At 44.9% G+C, this 22,783-nt stretch overlaps 1 protein-coding gene across 1 annotated transcript in view; it reads left to right on the top strand.

Moving 5' to 3' along the window:
- agap3 (ArfGAP with GTPase domain, ankyrin repeat and PH domain 3) overlaps positions 1–22,783 on the top strand; it is a gene marked incomplete at its 5' end in the record, with an annotated part of 116,924 nt that overhangs the window by 69,027 nt on the left and 25,114 nt on the right. Inside the window, 5 exons of the mRNA XM_080011161.1 lie at positions 3,668–3,751; positions 7,364–7,468; positions 10,462–10,633; positions 16,839–16,994; positions 22,436–22,588. Coding sequence (XP_079867287.1) covers positions 3,668–3,751; positions 7,364–7,468; positions 10,462–10,633; positions 16,839–16,994; positions 22,436–22,588 — 670 coding nt within the window. The remainder of the gene's footprint in view (positions 1–3,667; positions 3,752–7,363; positions 7,469–10,461; positions 10,634–16,838; positions 16,995–22,435; positions 22,589–22,783) is intronic.

Below are 22,783 nucleotides of genomic sequence, written 5' to 3'. Positions count from 1 at the left end.
GTGGGGGGGTCGGGGGCGATGTCGACATTTCCTCAGTGACACTTGAAGAGAGTGCGAGAGAACAACAGCATCTTAAAGGCAAAGGGAACTTGCATTGCCAACTTTTCTTTTCTTTTGGGGGCCGGGGGTGGGGTGGGGTTTATTTTGTCCATTTTTAAGAATAGAAGATAAATAGTTATTCAACACAAGCAATCGATCTGAGGCAACCCCCTTGCCTTTCTTTCTTTTTTTCTTTGGTCATATAAAATAAATATTAACTTAATAATATTAAAAAAAAAGAAAAATATATATATATATATATGTTCTCATAGAAGTGCCAGTCACCGAGTCGCTGGCAGTTCATCGCTAAAAAAATAAAAACTTGCCATATTTTCTACCCACACACACAATCTTGTAAGTCGTACAATTTCTTGTTGTTTTCGAGGACTACAGAACAAGTTCTTATAGAAGGAACATATGCCTTAATGTCATCAGACAAAAATCTTCAGATTATTTCAACGTTATCAATATCACAACTGCTTTATGCTATCCCATATTAGATATTTCATTATATTTCTATAGTTGGCAAACAATAATAGGAAATAGGTTATTTTTCACACCATTGCCCCAATTTGTCCTGGAAGATAAGATTATAAATTGGCTCCATTTATTTTGAGTATTTTAGAGATTAACACAACTATAAAATATCAACACATTTTCTGCAAGAATCTGCCTGGATAGGTTTGTAGAATAATAGGCCAACCCTTCGTTGGAAACTGCAGTGATTTCAGTAGTTCCTATGTTAATAAACTAACAAAACGAAAAAGCTTTAATACGAAAGACGTCAGTTTATCACTCCGTCTTTTTGACTTCCTCCACCATTTAAAACTTCACCAGTCATGATCATTTCAAGCCAACTCCTGTCATAACTCCGTCTGGCCACTAGGTGTCAGTGCAGTACACGTTATTCTTTCTTAGTGCTTCCATGGTCCAGAAACCATAAGAGAGGTTTTGGCATCTGTCTGAGGTGTCTTTGAGCCGTCTGTCGTTTTTTGTGTTGAAAAGCACACTGTTGAAGAATTTTGACTAAACATTTTTGCCATTAATAAAAAATTTAAAAAAATAAATAAAAAAATAAAAAAAACGTTAAGAAAAAACATTTCATCTCACTTTAACATTTTTTTTTATTTTTTATTTTTATTTTTTAGGATCTGTTTTCCGTTTGGGTATTTTTATAGGTCATTAAGCCATTTCACAAACCTACAATCCTTCAGTTTCCAACATATAAAATGAAATATAATTAAAAGCAAAATAAAATAACAATTTCAAATGTTTTTCAATATTTGCAGATTTGTGCTTCTCTTTCCAACCTATCTTCAACAAAAAGGGCTTTCCAACTCCTTCCGAATTAGAAGAACGTGATTGTTAGAAAAAAAAAAAAAAGAGTCCCCCTACCCCGCCCACCCTGCCCCCTCTGCTTTGTGCCAAACCCGACAGAAAGTATTGATCAATAGAGTATTGATCGATTGATTGAGGATTGACAGTGTGTTGCTGCTTTACCCATAGTGCTCTGGTGCACTTGGGGGGTATGGTCCATGGGAACCGTAGGACTTTTGTGTTTTTTAAAGCGGCCTAAAGTCGAATCAGCTCTCAATAATAGACTGTCGACACACTGCAAAGTGAGACAGACTGTAGGGACTCTTCTGGAAATGCCCCCCCCCAGCCTTCTTTCCCCATTAATCCCCCCCCCCCAATTCAAACATCCCAAGTTACTCTTGGAACTGTTTATCCAGCTGCCAAAAGGACACGCCCCCCTCACACGACATCACACTGCCTTTTTGCCGTAAACGAGGACTCGAGGACTCTACCGGTGCCAAGTACACTCAGATTTATTTATTTTTTATTTTAGATTCTCTCTCTCTCTTTCTCTCTCTCTCTCTCTCTCTCTCTACACATAAACACACACACACACACACATTTACACACACACACACACACACACACACACACACACACACACATCTTTGATCACATTTTTATTTGTTTTTTATTCTATTCCATTTATTTCACAAGCTAGAGGTATCGGATGGACTTGACAATGTTATGTGTACGTGTGCAATTTCAGAGTTATTTTCTATGGAGTAACTTTAATGGGGTAGTTTTATGAAGGCCTTCATAAAAATCAGAGTAGGGTTTAACGGTCGGAAATATAGAGACGTTCTACTTGAGATTTATAAATAAATGAAACAGAGTTGCACCGACTTGTATGAATGTAGTTGCGGTTATTATTTGTTTCATTTAACATTTTATTTATATATTTATCTATAAACATTCCATTATTTTATTTATTTATTTTTAATTTTGTTTTCATTTGTTTCAACTTAGGTTTGGTGATTATGAAGTATGGCATAATCGGTTTTGGTTTGTTTTTTTTATCATGAATGAATCGACAAAATATAGACTGATGTATATCTTGTATTGTATTTTATTTATAATGGTACTCTATTAAAAAGTATATCACACACATATAAGAAGTATATGAAACAAAGCCTTTATTGTCCATCCTATATTTTGTGGGAACTGCAATGTTTGGCTCAATCTGTTGAATATTTGAAAGTGAATCTGTGACTTGCTTTGTATGGTGTCTGTATAGAAGCTTAATAAAAACTCATCCTAAACAAAAAAAAATAAAATGTTGGAAAAAAATTTAAGCCAGAGTTGGTTTACTTGACCTCAGCCTCTACCTCTTTCCATCGGTGATTGGCCATTTCCCATGTTCTGAATGAGACCATAAACTCTCACGTCTGTCTGTACCCGTCGTTCATTTAAATGTATGGGAGGGGAGGGATCTTAATTTTATTTGAGTCTGTTTTTACTTTTAATGATTTGCTTACAGTTGAAATAACGTTCTCTCCTCAGTCCAGACAAGAAACCATGACATTAATTTTTTTTATCTTGCATTTGAATTGTTTGCGCTGTTGCTGACCCTAACACCTTGCATTGTTTAACTTGATGGTATTAAATGGAAACTGTATAATGTCCCGATAGATTCTCATAGGATGGAGGTGGAACCTGCTGTGCACTTGAACTCATCTGTAAAGTAACAATTTTCCCTTATTTCCCCTCTAACCTGTTTTTTCCCTTCAAATGAATTTGCCAGTGCTATGGTTATTTCCGTTACACTGTATATCTATGCGTACAGCTGAGCCTGCACTGGGTGCAGCAGGTGGTCAGGTCTACTGGTCCAGTACGGATCCTAACTGGGTCTGAAACAGAGGGAAGGATCTCCCACTGGGTTTCAGGGCTGAGTCATGACTCAATGTGTGGTTGTCTTTTGGTCTCCCCCTGTGTTGAGATGTTCTTCTGTGTTTCAGTCTGGTCTTTTTGGCTCAATCTTTTTATTTATTTTATTTACACTTGCACGTCAGTGTTACTGCTGTTTGTTATGCTGGTCTGCTTGTTTGTTGATTTCAAGCTTCTTTTTTGGGGACTTTTATTTTGCAATGTCGGGTTCTCTCGTAAATGCTGCGAACATTCATCAGAGGTCACCTACGGACCCCTTTATTCACACAGAAGCACCCACGCTCACAGCCAAACACATGCATACAGCCCTCACTCCCCACTCCCACCCTGCATTTTGATGTTGTCTTTGCATCAGTTACTGACTCAATGTCTTGTTTCCTTGCAGTCACGGAAAGCCAGTGAGCAAGCAAAGAGCGTTGACAGTAAAACTGACAGCATAGGCAGTGGAAGGGCCATACCCATCAAACAGGTGAGCTTTAACCCCCCCACACTCACTTGTTACTCGGGTAAGTACAATTCTTTATATGGTTGGTCAATGGGAGTAATTGTTCATGAGTTAGACCTTAATGTGTCATTACACGTTTTTACCACTAGGTGGCTGCACATTACAACTTTTGAGATGGAACCCATTTCAACGTCATTACTAGTGCCATCAGCTGCAGATATGTTGCATTTGAGGTTATAATATAAGAAAGATTATGAGTGAACATCCATGATATTTTACAAGCATTTCAGCAGTGCAGGATGCTGACCTGCTGAATAATATACTGTAGCACTTTTGCAAAGCCCCCAGGGGAATTAAAGGAATTACTGTTGTTTAATTAAAGTATATTTATTCATCAAAGCCAAACGTAACTTTACGTTATATTTTCCTGTCCATATTTTGCTTCTGGGACAAACATATGTTGTCTCAGAAGCTGAGCTTTTTTTTTTAAATATTTAATCAACATTGTTTATCTAAAAACATTTTAGAAACTAGACTATGTAATTCTGCATTAAAAAAAAAACCCATACCATCCATGAACACCAGTAGAATAATATGCTTCTCCTCCACTTCACAACAGTTAATCTCAAAGTGCGATAATTCAATGCCATGGTTTAAGCGTTGATGCGATGGTCATTTTTACAATCTAGCCGCTTGAAGGAGACACAATTGACACATTGATTGCTACTCACTCATGAGTATGTGATGGTTCTCAGAATGGGTCAACGTACTCACATAAGCTCTCACACTGCAAGTCAAAGGAATGCTCACAGATTATTCCCTTTTGGTAAATGTTACGCCAAGCCAAATCGCCAAGACAGGGAATTTTTGGAACAAACTCAGCTTAAGTTTCCCTTCAGTCATTCGGCAAATGTTGCATTCATCCAGGATCAAATGATGAATAAAGTCCGGTCGGGTCTGTATCTCCGAGATTCGGCGGACCCTTCGATTCTAACAATAAATCAGATTATGGGGAACTGCCCCAATCAACTATTTTCGTTTTCGGAAGCAATTGCATGCAACTTTTGACATTACGATAAGCGCAGCAGCCCCACAAGGCTCTTTTGATTGGGTTTGCGGCTTGAGGTGGGAGGTGATGGCCTCGCCAGTCAAATGCACAATCAGGAAGATCAAAGTGTCAATGTGATCTTAATTACCACCCCCGCTCCTCCACCCCCCCTTCCCCTATTGGGGCAAATTACACACTGCGACCCCCCCCCCCCCCCCCCCCAGTCAGGGTAACAATGGTCCTCACTGAGGAGCTGCCGAAACCCCCACCCCTCACTGCTCCCGTTATCCTGCTCCCTGGACTGTCACAAAGGGCCGGCCCATCACTCAGCGTACTGGCAGTACACAGCTTTCTTTCTAGTGCGGCCACAATGGGAGGGTGAGACGCTATCTCTCCTCTGTGGAGAGATGACAATTGCCTGGACACGCAGAGCGCTCCTGCCGCTCGGCCTGTTTCCTTATGTCACACAGGCTGGACACGCCGCTCCGTGTCTGTGTGTGTGGGTGTGTGTGCGCGCGCGCGTGTGTGTGTGTGTGTGTGTGTGTGTGTGTGTGTGTGCGCGTGTGTGTGCGCGCACGCACGCTGAGTAAGCAGGAGAGAACTTGGTACATGTTATTTTGTCTGGTTTTTGGTCATCAAAGAGCAACCTCGCCTGCTACAATAGGACGATTGATTAAACAATTGTGATAAATGGCCACAAATTACTGTGTTCGATTGTAATTAATTGAAATGACACGGTTTATGTGAGATTTATTGCGTCTCAAAACGGGGCAACGTTGTAATCAAATAATTTGAGAATTAAGCCAGATGTTTCGATAGATTTTCAACACTGTACGTATTGATCTTTGGAGCGCCGTTGAATTTATGAAGATGCACTCTGATTACATGTATAGATTTGTGTGTACTTCAATAAGGCCACAAGACGAGCAACACATTTAGTTGTAAAACATGCTTTCTGCAGTTGCCAGGGGCCTCGCGACTGGATCATTTACTTTGTATGATTACGAAGCCATTAAAAGATGTTATTTATTTATTTGTTTATTTATTTATTATTATTTTAGCCACACAACGACCAGAATCAGATAGTCTCAATAAAAAAAAAAAAAGGGGGAAAACACTGTTTTTCCTTGTTTCTTTTTTTTAAACACACATAGTTCCGTAACTGTGATAAACAGAATTAGGAGTATTTGATAATTGCATCTTCCGTTGATTAACTACTAATTACAGGTTGAGGTCTTGAATCGCACGTCTTAATTTATTTGTTGATATTCTCTCCCATGCGGAACAAGTTGTACTTCCCCTGTTCGATATCTCACAAATTAGCGGACGAAAACGACCCAGCACCGCACGTAAATATTCGTAGAGAGGTCTTAACCTGTTGAATATGCAGATACGCAGCAATGTTTTATTCGACACTTATTCATTATTCAGCGACACTTATTCATTATTCATTTTGATATTTTCTTTTCAATTGCCCTTCATTTTTATCTATAGTGTTTGACGTCTGTATCAGCTCATGCTTCTTTTTTTTTTTTTTTTTTGAGGGGGGCGTTTTGGCCCCCAGACCCAGGCCGCGGCCCCGGGCCCCGGGATGCGGCCCAGGGGTCAGGAGCTGCTCAGATCAAGCATCAAGCAGCTTTTGGGATTAGGGTGATTGTCGGCTAACAGCCTGATGCCCGGGTCGCCGAGGGTCAGCCCTTCCTGATGTGTTAATCAGGACTATACCCCTGCAGGACGGGCCCGGCTAGCAAAACGGCTCCCCCAACAGACACACACACCCACACATGCGCACACACACACACACACACACACACACACACACACACACACACACACACACACCCTGGCTGTAAAAGCACAAACACCCCCCTCCCCTTCCACCTCCTCCTAATCCCCTAATTAAGCGGGCCCCTCCTCACTCCTTAACCCCAGAGAGCCTCCCAGCCCGGGCGCTCAGTGTTTGGTCACCTCCAGCAGAGGAACTCGCATTGTTTACAGCTGGATTTACTCTGCAGATAAGGGATCAATTTGAGAGCCTCAAAAAGGATGCCCCCACCACCCCACCCCCCTCGGAAGATAAAGTGGAGGAGAAGGGAAGGGGGGCGGGGGGGGAGTGAACTTTGAAGAGGGGAGATCACACTCACTAATCCCAGGATTGAGGGGTCTTCCAGAGTTCAGCGTGTTATGTGTATGAATGCGAGGGGGCCGCTCTGGCAAATTGGATTTGACCGTTTATGTGAATGGACACCGTCTGATAAAGTCCTCTCCATGCGCAATGTTTTGTAACTTTTGTCGGAACTGCAGGACTTCAGAAGTGCGACCATCAAATAAAGCAGCCAGGAAAATCCAACGTTAACCCTCCCAGTACCAGATAGGGGGTCATCTGTAAAAAGGATGAACTTTTATAACAGAATTTGGATATAAAATTCATAGTCATATTGGATGTAGAATGTTCATGTGACAAAGAGACAATTTTAATACTGTTTCAGCCGGATTTGTATCTGAACCACTGAATTGCAAATGAATAATGAAATTAAATAAATCAAGTTTTTTTTTTTGTTTTCTTTCTCTCTGTCCTTCCTCCTCAGGGAATACTCCTGAAACGAAGTGGGAAATCCCTCAACAAGGAATGGAAAAAGAAATATGTCACGTTGTGCGATAATGGAGTCCTCACCTACCACCCCAGTTTACATGTGAGTTCGCCACAGTCTTTTCCCTGTTATGTTATGTTATGCTATGCTATGCTATGTTATGTTATGTCCTCTATTCCACCCGCCGCCACACCCTGCTGCCCAGGGAAGACGGGCGCTTTAAAGTGGCAGTCCGTGAGAAAAAAGTTGCCCTTTCCAATGGAATTGTGGGACTTGCAGTGCAACGGCGCCTGTTTAAATAAGTCAACGGTGATGGTTTCCTGTTATTGTCGGCAGGTTCACACATAAAATGTAACCCTTTTCACGCGCTGACTGCGTCGCATATAAAAGACGCCCCTGTCAATGAAGGTCCCCGCGTCCCAGATCCCCGTAAGCGATAAGAGCGATTTGCTTTGAACGGAACTACTCATTACAATTACAAATGCTGTCAGGTTATCAGTTAAGTACAGTTCGCGAGTGTAAGTGCTCGGTTTCCTTCTGCCCCTTTTGCTAAGGACGCCGTAACACTCAAACCACCATATGGAGCCCATTGTTTTCACCTTGTAGATGATCTTCAACGTATTCGGCGTGCTAGTCCCGCGTAGTGCCGGGACTGCGACGCACGCTTAAATGAGGGACAGTAGCGGTCCCCGGTCCCCGTTGGACGCCCCCCTCCCCAGTTCATGTCCGTACCTCTGGCTAATGGAGACGTGGCCGCGCGGCGCCATGGGCCCGCCGCGCCCCCGACGCCATGCTGGCTTGTATTTATAATGGTTCTCGCTGCACGGCGGCAGAGCCTGACCGGCCTCCCACATCCATCTCTGTCGGAGTCCCGCTGGGCCGCTAATACCTCTTAAACACTCGGCTGGCTGCCGTGAAGACAGCTCACGTGGCCGAGCCCCCTCTTGACGGGTTTTTTCGCTCGTCTTTATTCCCGCTTCCCTGTCTTTAATGTCTCCATCCTGATATCTACCCGTTCTTTAGCTTCAGGGTCTTTTGGCTGCTCTGCTGGAGTCCGTCCTACAAGAAGCGGGGCACATTAGTCGGGATGCGCCCATGTTGATACTGGCGTTAGATACTGTATTGGTCCAGTACCAGATTGAAATAGGCTGCGGTAGAAAAAGAAAAAGGTCAGCTCCACGACCTTCTGCTGTTTTTATGACACGTAGAATAATGTTAGATGTCCCAAATTGAGGGAAGGGAATATCTGTCATTTTGTTATAAGGATCCAAATCAACGGTCTTAGTCTGTACAGTATTGGATCAGATCAGATTGAAACTCTGTTTCTTACTAAAAGCTCATGCCTGAAATGCTATTTGTAGTAAAAAAAAAAAAAAGAGTATTTCAAGGGAAGCCATGATGAAGTATTGTGTTACATTTCGAATTGAATTCGATTAAAATAGAGCTTTTTATTAAAATATGAAAATCACCCCTCCCCCAAAAGAAAAATGTGTGCGAAAATACGTGTCAATCATTGTATTGTAAAGGTCCGATTTAGGACTGTGAACTGCTATGTGCAGCAAATAAGCAGTGATTTGTTCATCCATAAGCCATGATTATATTAAGTAAACCTGCCGTGCTTCATTTTCATGAAATATTCACTTAAATACTACTTAAATGACTTTAAATGTTTTTCAATGAGTTTTGACGTTGGAGTTAAAACCCATCATTAAGCTCAACATTTAATCCAGACCTGCGGTTGTGTGCGTGCGTGCGTGCGTGCGTGCCCTTGTAGTATTGACGATGTGTTAACGCTTTAATTTACCAGCGGTTATTAGTGCCAGGGTGATGTATGTAATTGAGCGGACGGGCGAACTCTCGGTCGTTACCGCCATCGCAGGTCAGCCGGCTCCCGAGCGACTGAGCGCGTTGACTTACCGGGCGGAGGTGAGCTAGGACGGACGCTCGCATTAAAAACCCAAAGCCATTCTGAGCGGGCGGAGCAGCGGAGGTGGAGGAACGATGGGGGGGGAGAGAGAGATGGAGAGAGATGGCGAGATGGGGGGAGAGAGAGAGAGAGAGATGGAGAGAGAGAGAGATGGAGAGAGAGATGGAGACCGGGGGTGGGGGCGGAATAGGGGACCCTTTAATTTCTCAGTCAGCCAAGCCATCCACACAATCACCTTCTGTTAATTCTATCTGCTACATCAATTAAATTGTTTGTAGAAACTAATTGAATGTGGCTTAATCACACATCTTAATAGCTTTGCACGCTTCGATCTGGCTGTTAATTCCGGCAATAAAACGAAATGAGAGCGCTCACTGGGTAATTAGCAAGGAGGCTTGGGAGAGAAATGAGTGCTTTATGACACGGTAATAAAGCAGAGGAGCTGCTGGGGTGGGTGGAGGGGGTTGGGCTGGTTGGAGGTGGAGGGAACGGCGAGGTGCTTCCTCAATTTGGGCCTTTTTTCTGCTGAGCCCAACGATTTTCACCTCGGCTTCCCACATTTAGGAACGAGTCGCTTCCGAGGAAATCAAGGCGGCCAAATTGAAAGGGAAACGAGAACGTAATTATCAAGCCCAAACATCTCATCCTCTCCCGTGTTTGGAGTTGACGGCGGCGGGGCGGGCGGGTGATGGACGGCGGCTCCGCGCTATTCCCAAATCCGCGCTCGGCGGAGAGGGAAGGTCTGAGACGGTTCGGAAATAACGGGGATGGGAATTAAATAGTGCACCGCCGACTTAATGTGTCGTTCTTTCGATAATGGCCCCGGTCGAGCTGCTTCCCTTTTCTGTAATCAATTGCCGAAAGGAGGAAATATTCGGCCCAAGCTTTTTGACACTGTTTTTTTTTTATACTAGGAGATAAGATCGGGGAGTGTGTGTACAAGGTCCCCGGACTCGGATCCCCGCAATAAATTATTGGTGAAAAAAAAAATGGTCGCTTTAAAGTCAAACCAGAACGGGTGTAAATCCATAATAACCGCGAGTGACGCACCTTTCTGTTTAATGTCATGAGTCCAATGTCGAGGTTCTTGGAGAAACAGTGTTGGGGAATTTCCCCAAAAAATGTGTTCAAATGTGTTTTTTGTTTTTTTTTTCTTTTTTTTTCGTAGGACTACATGCAGAACGTACACGGGAAGGAGATCGACCTGTTGCGGACGACGGTGAAGGTCCCGGGGAAGCGACCGCCCAGAGCCGTGGCCACCATCGCCCCCACGGCGAGTCCCAAAACCAATGGGCTGACCAAGGACCGCAGCGGCCTGCAGCTGGGCCTCGGAAACACAGGTAAGGTTCTTGATGAAATGCGATAAATATAAGATAACACTTTATAAATCCCCTCTGGACATACTGAGCTCTTCTAAGGCTTCAAATCCAGGCCATTCCACTCCCATTGTAACTCTACTGCCATTGTTCATTCCCCTAAACCTATTTTGTTACTAATTAAGTGTATTATTATTATTATTATTATTATTATTATTATTATTATTATAATTGTAATTATCATTATTATGATTATTATTATGATTATTATTACTAATAATGTTACTATTATTATTATTATTATTATTATTATTATTATCGTTATCATTATTTTTATTATTATTATTATTATTATTATTATTATTAATAATAATAATATATAATATTATTGTTCAAGTTCAAGAGATGACTTGTCATACACATACGGTTGTTGTAGTAGTGCAATTATTATTATTAATTACAATTACATAGCAGTTACATTATATGTTTGCCCTGTACTACCTACAGGTAACAGAACAATGAACCATTAGGCGTATTATTTAATAGTTACACAACACACATTTTTTATTCCCATGCTGATTTTATATCGCCTTGGTTTGTGATAAATCATACAAATGGCACCCGTCAGACCAATTAACATCATTCTTTATATTACATTAATGCAAATCAGCGATGAAGACTTGATGAGCGCTTGCGAGAAAATCTATTAGGTTTTTTTGTTGTTTTTTTTTTTTAAATGATCAAACAGGGAATTTGAAGAAAATAAATGGCTGTTTAAATACCAAGCCCCTCTGAAATAAGATAATACACATACATTTTTTTCCTTCCCATTAACCTCGTTCGTTTTATCTCTCTCCCAGAGAATTTTGGTCAGGGCTTTCCCCTTCTCGCGTTTTAAAAATAAACCGTCCACTGACCCGGCTGTTGGTCGTAACGGTCAGGATTAAGAGTAATTAATACTAAGTACCAGAGCGTCGCCTCGAGGGAGGGCCGGGGCTTCCATTGGCTGGAACGGGAACTGGCACAGAGTTTTTTTTTTTTTTGTTTTTTTCCACCTCTTGAGGCTACATTTAACTGGCTGGGAATGGGTTCAGTGCCAAAGCCGGGCCAGCAGGGACCTCAACTCCGTGTCCAGTCCCGGTCCCAGTCCCTATCAGACCCGTTTGACCTTAAATCCGTCCAAAGGCAGGAGAACCGGAGTTTGAAGGAGCGCGTAGAGTAAAAGGACACAAAGCTGTAACCTTGAGTAAGGGGTAGAAAAGGCAACGACATTGGGATGACGACTGGGGACCAAAAATGGGATCCCACAAGGGACAAGCGTGGGACCACCGTCCTTTTTTATTTCAATTGTTTAAATATTTTTGTCCCCTATGCCCTGTCTTTTTGTCCTTCCGTCGTTTCTTCCTATACACCGGATTCACTGATATTCGTATGTCTTGTGTGCTTTTATTGAGGAATTACAATTACCCCCCCCCTCCCCCGTATCACATCCTATTTGTGTATCACGCAACTACACGATGGAGATTTTTGCGTTAATCTCCACTTAAGAAAAAAGGAAGGTTACAAATCACTATCAGGTCTCTCTCTCTCTCTCTATCTCTCCGGGGTGGAGGACCCTCTCCTGATTATGCGAGCGGGATTTTGATTTCATTAGACATGCAATTGACGTCGGGAACAAAGGGGTAATTTGTCATTCGGCAGCGGCGTCCGAATCACGGGCCTTGTCTTTGCCTTTGGTAATTCCGTTCCTTCCATGGATCTAAAAGACCTTTTATAATCACCGGGAGAGGAAGAAGGCAGGGGATAGGGGATAGGTGGGTGGAGGGCGGTGGCGGAAGGTTGGGGGGATGGCTGGCGGGGTGGGAAGATGGAGAGGACGGGTTGAGAAGAGATGGAGACGGTAAATGAGGGGAACGTGAGTCTGCCGAGTGGCCGGGGTTTAATTCCTTTCGGCTGGGTGTCTAGTGGAACCGTTTTAAATATGATCCACTGCCGTTAGCGCGCGCTTGGCTCGCCGCCGCGACACCGGCGACAGATCCGCTGCATCGGGGTATTAATGAGCCCGGTCGGTTCTAATCAATCCCCCCGGAGACGGCGAGCTCCAACTCCCGCTCGCCGTCCTCCGTCTGTAATTGACGACGCCGGATTCCAGATTTCAGGTAATCTGGCGACAGCTACTGCGGTGGTTCTCAAAGTGGGATCCGGGGGAGCCTCCTCTAGGGGTCCTTTAAGAGCTTTCAGGTGGTCCCCAGCAAAAAGATTCATCGTTAAACTTCTCCATTACTTCATTTTTCGAGACGTTTGAGATATAACAATGAGTTTTTTTGTTCCCGGTTTCCCCGTTATGTCTCTAACTGTAGTATAGACAGTTGCGAGTCGGGACTAAATAATATCGAACAATAAAGTCGATCCCAGATTGAGGTCCGAGAGATAAAATCGTGTCAAGTGGGGGACTGTGGGCCTAATGGGTATCAGATTTAGGGTCCTTAATGCGGAAAAAAGGTTGAGAATCACTGATCTACGACGCAAAAAGTCCACTTATGAATCCAAAGAACTCTCCCGCTTGTGTCTCGACACAAATCCGCAGATTTTAACGTTGTTTTGTTTTTTGTATTTTTTTTAAGGTGGTCAGATCACTCGTGGGCGGGCAGTAGTTCTGGTAGTAGGGGGGAGGTGGGGGGAGACGCGTCTGTCCACTGGTAACGATGATAATAGCGCTGGATCGCCGCAGCCCCCACGGCCGCCGCTCGGCCGCACATTACCATGAATGCTTCATTATCCCGCTACTTGTACATAATGGCAAGCGCCGCACGGAGGGGTCAGGCCTCGTCGCGGCTCATCAGCCCGCTGACGGCCGGCGCTAAAGAGAAACGAGGAGCGGAGCGGCCCCGCGCCCCGTCTAATCCATCGCCTCCGTTTAGCGCCGCGTCCCAGAGCGGGCGTGGCACATAAAGACTGGGACAAATATCCAATTCTGTGTAGGATATTTTTATTTTGATATCTTAGAAATAAGGAGCCTTACCGTAACAAGGTAAACCATCAATTAAGTAACCGATTAGAGTTGTTTTTGAGTGGGAAATTTCTACTTATTTATATAGTGTTTGTATCTAAGTGTGAATTTAATTGAATTTACATGTGCTGTAATGTCTAAATAGTCTTGCCGATTAGATGCAAACGACTCTACCATTGTTTTTCATTCCACGGCTGGTCCTTTTTTTTAGGGGAGGTTATTTTTCTGTGAATTTTTGTGTTCAATTTTACTTGGAGAGAATAGATTTGTGGCAGTATTGCCCCGAGCATTGAAAGTTTTGGTCGAATTCACCAAATTTCTCACATTCTGCCTTTCGGTGACGGTTGAATATTACTATTACTAATATTAATATGCTCTGAATAAGGCTTGTGACTTTTTAAAGGGGGAGTATTCTATCGGGAGACAAAAATCTTTTCATAAACTCCCATTTTTGTATGTGGAATTTGTATGAATTGAAACAGTCGTTTCCTCGCTGGTTATTCTTTCTTCGAATTATTAAGTGGGCAAAACGTTGCGGGATGCCATACATCGGTTAAGGTCCAGGTTCTTGACCCACGGAACATAGCATCCGTACGTTTGACCCCCACGTCGCTTAGGTGCAGGAAGTTTGTCGCTGAAAATCCCGCAAAGTGCCGCTCCCTCCGCCCGCAGCACGAGGTGTGCAGTACAGTGCTGCTGATTATCTCTGCACTGTAATTACATTATCCTCTCCTTTATGCAGGAGTGGTCTGTGGGGACTAATGGGTGCATCGATGTTTAATTCATTAATCATTAGCATCCAGTTTGACAATTAGACATGATTGTTGAATTCTAAATTACAATCTCAGTTGTCTTATACGTAATTCTTTTTTTTTTTCTCTCACCCCCCCAGAGTCAGACTTCATATTTACTCAATGAAGTATTGAAAGATTTGATTAATTGTAGAAATTGTTTTTAATATCTTAAAGGTATGGATTAAAAATAATTGATATGCCGATACCATTCAATTCTATTGTTTCGATTTCCGAAGCGATTAAAAAAAAATTTGTAATATCCATACTTTATTTGGAAGTTATGCCACCATTTCCTATTTAATTTGAATAGCACCATAGTCACAATTGAACTGAAATATTTAATTCCTGTATTAGACCGAATTTGTTCCTTGAAACAATACAGGAACGCACGTTGGAGGGTATACTGTAAAGTTGGCAGCGATTCTCATTTATGTATGAAATGTCAATATAATGATATAGAATCATATTGTGAGCCGTCCCGTCACTGTCGAAGTGAAACGTGACCCTTTCGTATCAAAACCGAATGGAATCGTGAGAGCCCGTCCCAATACCCAGCCGTAATATCTTAACAGTGGGTTGGTCGACATTCAGAGCTGTGTTAAGGAAAAGTAAAGCTTATGTAAAAATGTCAGTTTTTCCACTTTTGCTTCAAAGTTGTCTAGTTGAGACAAGTAAATAAATAACAAAATGTATATAAATCAATTTAAATAATATGGATTAAAAAAATTAAAAAAAAAAAAAAATACATATTGAAGGTTGTGTTAATAATCGGACTCAAAAACAAACATAAACTTTCACATTTTTCACGATTACTTTTCCACCCCCCTCCCCCCCTCTCTGATTCATGCAGGCTGTAAGCCGGCGCCGGCCCAGCGTGGTTCCCTCGCTTTCTCTCCCTCCTCGCTGCGATCGCGCTCCCTCCCCTCTGGGACTGGAAGATTAATATTCCCGGGCCCAACAAGATAATTACTGATACTAATTAGACATGATTATGTGAATTTGATACACTTATTACTCTGGATAATGAGTAGGACGTATTATCCTAACAAGAGCCCGTGCCGCTTAGTTTACTTTACACACGGCACAGTGTATTTCCTGTTCCCGTCACCTCAATCACAAACGGAGCTTCTCTCGCAATTATCGCACAGAATTGCGCTGATCTGCCGGGCTTTGTCAACTGCAAAAGGGCGGGGGGGAAATCAGGAGCTTGTGTCTCTTCTAAACAACTGGAAAACACCGTCAAAAAATAATCAGGGTCATAATATTTGCAGTGGAAATATTTAACCTCGTTAGGAGATATTGTTTTATTTGCTGTTTGGTTTGGTTGTTGGGTGACATGGTTAAATGCATTGATGGTTGTTTTCTTATTTATTCGTTTACGACATAAAATAGATAATAATATTGTTAAAAAATAATAATAATAATAAAACCATTACTATCAGCACTACTATGCTCGATTGTTGAAAGATTGTTGCTGATTGCTTTGCCGATATTTGCGTCATTGTACCATAGACGACAACAAAGGTATATTTATTACATTTATTTAAAATAAAACCTTCGATTGAATTCATTTATAATTAAAATTTTTTATGTTAAATTAATGTTTTTTATACATATTTAATCTGTGAAAATTTTTTATTTTCTTACGTAAATTGTTACATTTGACTCAAATTTAAAATTGAGTCAAACTTTGCTCCTTTAACTGAAGGTGAATCGCTGAGCTTTTAGAGTTGCTCGGCTGTGTTGTGTGAAAATGTGTTGCAGGATCATAAGGAAGCTCTTATTGGTTCAATGCATTTGAAATCAAACTCTTGATTCAAGAACATTTTTATCCGATCTGTAATTTTTCGATTTCAGTTCATTGTACTTCAAACCAACACCGGTTCAACCATCATTTTGGCCCCTTTTGGCTGAAAGTGCGTGACAGACTTTTCAGAGTGGTGGTGATGATGAGGAGGTGGGGGTGTGAGGGTGGGGGCGGGGGCGGGGGCGGGGGGGATCCCACGCAGCGCTGCCTTGCCCATGAATTAGTAAAGAGAGCCGGGCGTCCGCAGCTCGCCTGATTGGAAGTCGGGGAAGAGGACGCCCGCTGACGCCGGGTGGCGATGGATGTGGCAGGCGGCAGGATGAGGCGAGATAATTAGTGATCTGAGTGTATCTTGTTAATTAAGGGCTAATTAGAGGCATAGGCGGAGGGAGAGGGCTGCGGGTGGAGCAGGAGGGGTGAATGAGATTTGCGCACAAAACGGAGTCAGTCACTCACTTCGTTTTACCGTTTTTTAACACGGGATTCCTTCAGTAAAAAAATAAAATAAAATAAAAGCCACGCCCAGCCCTTCGAAGTTACACTGAACACAGCAATGTCAGGGGTTCGTTTTCTTATTTCCGCCCTCTGTCCCTTCCGTTCTCCGTTTCCCCCTCCCAGGCGCTCCGCACTCCAACAGCAGCACGTCCCTGCAGTCGGGCGGCTCGGTGTTCGGCGGCGGCGGCAAAGACGGGATGCACCAGCGCTCCTTCTCCGTGTCCAGCGCCGACCAGTGGAACGAGGCCGTCATCGGCACCAGCGCCGGCAGCGGAGCCGGTAACGCTCACCGTGCCGATGCCTCTCCCCCTCCCCCTCTTCATCTGGCGCATAACGTTTCAAAAAGTTTCGGAAAAGCAAGGTCTGAAATGCATATTCAACATTTTCAGTGCAAAAGGCGTGTTTTGCGCCCCAAATCCGACTTTGTTTCTATATAAAAGTTGTTTTTAAAGTGTTATTGGCTGGTTTCAGAGATATACCCTCTGATGTCATGTCGTGCATTTCTTTTCCTCACTCTTATACATACTGTCCGCCAGCGCGTCATAACCGGCCCTGTTATACGTTTAATAACGTGATCATCACAACCCAAAGTGCAGTGAGCTCTACACCCACGCTGAGCAGGAGCCCGTACAGAATCCCCTCCACTCCCCTTGCGTCCGAAAACCGAGAGTTCATTTTCCTAATGAGCGGATGGAGGCCGTGATCAGCCTGGCCTTCTCATTCTGCTGCGGCCTGACGCTGAGGGGGCTCAGGTCAGAGGAGGGAGGGAGAAACTTTCCTGTATTTACTCCCCCGACATCCCAAAATAATCCACTCACCTCCTCATCCAGACCTCTCATTGTTCTGCCCTGTCTCCCGTCTCCCGTCTCTCTCTCCTTCTCTCTCTCTCTCTCTCTCTCTAATTCCTTTCTCTCCCCTCCGCTCTAATCTTCCAATTTTTTTTTTTTTCCTCTTTCCGTCAGTCTGTCTCTCTTGTTTCCCTCCCGTCTACCCCCCCCCTCCCCCGCTCTCTCTCCGTTCTTCTTCGTCTTCCTCGGAAGGAGGAGGAAAATGGATGCTTTTCGGGGGTCCCATTCATCACCGGTTATTTTCCTCTCTTTGCGGTTGGCAGTAAAAAAGCACTTAAATGCACATCAACAGAATAACAGTCATTTCCATGCATGTTTGCACTCTGGTGGTTCTCATTAGCGCTGCGGCGGCGGCGGCTCCCCCTCCCCGCCGCCCCCCTCCCTCCCCCTGCACACCCCCCCCACACGCGGGCTCCCGGGGTCCCCGGCAGTTTAAAGAGCGCTCTTTTTTTTTTTTTTTTTTTTTTTTTTTACGAGCGCCGCTGGAGTCCGCGGCAGCGCGCGCGGCCCTGGCGGTTCTGCCGACAAGCCATGTCTCCCTCATTTTGGAGCCGCCGCCAAAACGATCAATTCTGCCCCCGGACGCTTCCATCTACCCCCATCCCGCCCCCCTCCTCACCCCCGCCCACCACTCCCATCAGCAGCATGCCCAAAGCAGAATTACGTGTGTGTGTGTGTGTGTGTGTGTGTGTGTGTGTGTGTGTGTGTGTGTGTGTGTGTGTGTGTGTGTGTGTGTGTGTGTGTGTGTGTGTGTGTGTGTGTGTGTGTGGGTCTGAAGCTTTTTCTTCGTGTGTGAGTTTTTTCCACGCCGCCGTCGGGTCGGGGAAGGGAATTCCGGGGACGTCTCGAAAAAACCTTCGCGCCGCGATCCTTCTCCCGCATTTTCGGCGTTTGTTAAACTGGGGGGAGGCGTCGTCTGTCCACGCCGGCGTCGTCTTTCCACGCCGGCGTCAGCTCATTAACCAGCGTCTTTGTCTTCAACTTATTCAAAACCACAATTTGCTGCCATTTGTATTATTTTCTTCAATTATTTTCACGCTACTCACGAGAAGGTAAATGAGCAAAGATGAGCTTGAATGTGGCAAATGAGCTGAAAACGGTGTAACAAAATGATCAATATCGGGCCGCGTCGGCAATCAGGCCATAGCCGAACAATTTGAGATGCTTCTCGCGGTGCACGGTGGAAGGAGAGTTCATTTTACTTTTGGAGAGGAGGGAAAAAAAAAAAAAATCATCTCCGAATATGGTTTTCAATTTGGCACCTCCTTCAACCGAACGCAGGTGTGAATTAAAGCGGGAGAATATAGTTTCTGATTGAAACGTGATCTCTTATCGCTCTCGTCCCGTCGATAATCAATAGAGGGAGTTGCCGGTGTTTTGCTACTTGGAATTAACTCCGCGCACCCGGTCGCTCCATTATCCTTGGCGAAGGTTGCGGGTCAACACCGACCGAACGCGGATCCAGATTGATGGCTCACTCGGGATGCGGCGTGCGTCTTTAGCTGGGTTAACCATTTCCATATTATTTAAAAAGAACGTCCTCATTTGTGGAAAACCTATCAAACAAAGGCGGCCGCCGAGCCACCCTCACAGCTCTTGAATATTGAGCGCGGCTCTTTTGATTAAATCCCGGGCCCCCCATTTTGCGTATCGCCGCCATCTATGAGAGACAAACCCCTCAGCCCTTAATCGGCTGGTTCCCCCGAGAGGAGCTTGTTTGGAATACGCTGCATCTCAATCGTTGCATCTGAATTAAAAAAAAAACGGAGAGTTTAAAAAATGAACACCCCCCCCCGAGCAATGTCACAGACCCGCTGATGACAATGACGGCGCTTGGATATCGGTCAAAAAGGGGCCGTCAACGCGGACGTATGCCACGGAAGCCATACATTAGCAGCATTTCGCTCATTGTGTCTTGAGGACCCCGCGCTTCAGATCTTCACAGGTATTTTTTGTATTTCACGAGACTTAAAGCTGCAAATCAACGAGGTTAGCCGCCCCCCCAGCCGTGCCGTGGCGGGGGGGTTTTCTGATTTCCACGCCGGGGGCCGTAATGAAGTTTGACATTTGAGTTTGGTGAGCGAGCAACACGCGGCACCTTGATTAGCGCGGCTCCTAATTGAGGATAATAAGGGGGAGGCGGTGATTGTTTCTAATTTTTGCCATTAATTGCAACCGTTGGCTTTGATTGAGGACGGGCACGGCCTGCCATGTCAAGGGGTCTGGCGAAATCACGGGCAGCTCCTCACCCCGCTGGAGCCTCTTGAATTACAATGTAATGAGCGCTCCTTCCCCCCCCCCCCCCCCCCCTCTCTCTCTCACCCCACTCCTCCTTTGTCTCACCCACAGGCTTCATTCTGAAGCATGTTTAAACTGTCATCTCCGTGGCGGGAGTGTAATGCTCCCTAATCACAGGTTAGGCTGATACCTATTCAGCCGCCCAGGAGCGGCTAGGTGTGTGTGTGTGTGTGTGTGTGTGTGTGTGTGTGTGCGTGTGTGTGCGTGTGCGTGCGTGATCCCACCGCGTGCTTCATTACGCCGCTTGGTCCTGATGGGCCTTCATACACAGCAGTTGCAGTCAATGCTCTCTCTCTCTCTCTCTCTCTCTCTCTCTCTCTCGCTCGCACTCTTCATCCACTTCTAACTTCATGATTCTCAAGAAAAGATATGGGATCGGTCCGACATGGCTGGTTTAGAGCGGAGAAGCACTTTAATGGAAGGAGAGCATACGATACCTTAGGTGATTTAGGTGGGTGAGGTTTAGGTGTCATGGTGTCGTTGCTTAATAGTGTGTGTGTGTGTGTGTGTGTGTGTGTGTGTGTGTGTGTGTGTGTGTGTGTGTGTGTGTGTGTGTGTGTGTGTGTGTGTGTGTGTGTGTGTGTGTGTGTGTGTGTGTGTGTGTGTGTGTGTGTGGTACAGTCCATCCATCCACATCCAAGGCTGTGTATTGGGCAGGATTTCACGATTCTATTCAATACCGATTAAATCCGACATTGATGAGACGACTCACGATACGATTCTATATCAATATATCGACATTACAAACATAATGATCACTTTCAGTGTACCGTCGAACCTGCGTTACATAGATATTTCTCGGAACATATTCAGTCTTAATACAGAAGTGCAATATTTTTGATGAGTTGAGACGATGGTGCGATTTAATTTCAGCGGAAAATCTGTATCAATATTTTAGAATTGTTTTTAATTGATTCAGAAATATCCATCTATCGGTTTATCTCCTGTGTGTGTGTGTGTGCGTGTGCGTGTGTTGTTTTAAAGCCTCTCCCCTTACATGAACACACCCCGCATGTACATTTCAGGTGCCAGGGTCATTTTCCACAACATTAAGGGAAGAAATTGATAATAAGAGGTGTTTATGACACGACGGGGGGGTCCGCGGGGGCACCACCCTCCCCTTTAACCTCAAGCGACATTAAACAAATGCTGGCTGTCACGTCGGAGCTGCAGCCCTCCGCCCGCCATACGGAGCCGTGCTGCTGGGACAGACGCCTGGATAGGGGGGGGGGGGGTGAGGAGGGTGGAGGAGGGTGGGGGGTCCGCGCGGAGGACCCCTGTGCCCCCAGCTGTCGGAGCCAGCTAATGACTCGTCTCAGGGGGGCTGTCGCGGGGGAGCAGGGAAATTGAAACAGACGCCTCGACTTGGTGGCGGCGGCAGCTACATGTGTGGCGGAGCGCCGCCGCTCAGAACGCCACCGAGTCGTACAACCAACGTTCTACCCATTGACTTGACTCATTATTCAAGTCTTTAAATGAAATACCAGGGCTAAAATATAGAAAACCCACTCGGGTTTTTCGGTTTTTATTTTCCCCTGTTGTTTGACGAATGAGAAAGATCTTGATAATTCCGATTGATCTAATTGATCTAATTCTGTGGAACGTGCATTTTGGGTGTCACGTATGGTCTCCCTTGCGTTTTTTTTTGGTTTTTTTTGTTTTGTTTTTTCATCATTATCTTTGCCCACATTGGAACAAAGCGTCCCCGGGCCCTCAGAGCTCCGCTCTCTTCCCCCACTTTAGCGTCTCTGAACCCCCTGCTGCGCCAAACCTACTCCACCACGACAGCCCCATCTCCCTAAAGGTAATGACCAAATTAGGCCTAATGTTTTACACCGGCTAATGGGACAGCCAGCGCTGCACATTATCGCAGGCGCAACTGGCGACAACAACAACATCCAATAATAATCCCCGAACCCCCTCGTCCCGCCGCCCTCCGCCCCCGGGGCTGGGGACGGTGCGCGGGGAAAACGAATGGAGTTTGCCACACTACAATGAGCTTTTGATGGGAGACAATGGAGGAGACTGCCAGCGCCACACGGGGTGGTAAAAGGAGAGCAATATGGGGCCCTTAAGGCCCCCGGCCCCCTTCTCCTTTGATTCATAATGGCACCCGGAGGGGGAGAGAAGGGAAGGTGATGTCAAATGTCAGGAAATCAGAAGGATGGCAAGCTGACAACACCTCCCCCCTCCCCCGCTATCCGTCCATCCCTCCCATTTCCCCTGCCCAACGGTCGTAGCACAGGTTAATATCACATTTATAAAATCACTTACAAGAAACAAAGCCCCTCCCGTCGCTCTCAGGCGCTCGTATCCAGACCTCGGGCCCCGGGCGGATCCAGGGAACATTTGTTAGCCGAGAGCCCCCGTACCTGTCCTTCACTCCGTCTGAGGCCTCCTCAAACACTCCCAGCTATTTCATACTCCTACCGCTGTTTTATCAAGCGGCACTGCTACTTTCTGTGCATTGGCCTAATATAAAATCATTACCTCGTCATTGATCAATGTCATTTTGAGATTTTTATCTTCATTTTAACTATTGATTGATTGATTTATTTTTCCCCCCTTCTTTAGCCAATGGAATGGGTGAACCAGTGACGGGCGGTTCCAGCGCCACCAGTCCCAAACTGGAGCCGCCTCCATCGCCGCACGCCAACCGCAAGAAACACAGGCGGAAAAAGAGCACCGGCATCACCAAGCCGGACGGGTTGTCCGCCGGAAACGAAGGTAGACCGGCACTTTTCTGACGTCATCAATTTCAATCTCAATTTCAACCTTCGAAACGAGTATTTCCCTTTTCGGACACTTAAAAGACAATACTTTATGACAACATTTGTCTTTCTGCAAGTAGAAAGCAGTTTACCTCCATGTATTATATACATTTTCACACCCTCCCCGTCCCGCTTCTCTTTTCCATCTCAA

Source organism: Zeus faber, assembly GCF_960531495.2.
Source record: "Zeus faber genome assembly, chromosome: 12".
NCBI lineage: Eukaryota > Metazoa > Chordata > Actinopteri > Zeiformes > Zeidae > Zeus > Zeus faber.
The sequence above is the reverse complement of the archived record's forward strand: the minus strand, read 5'-3'. Positions and strand labels throughout refer to the sequence as shown.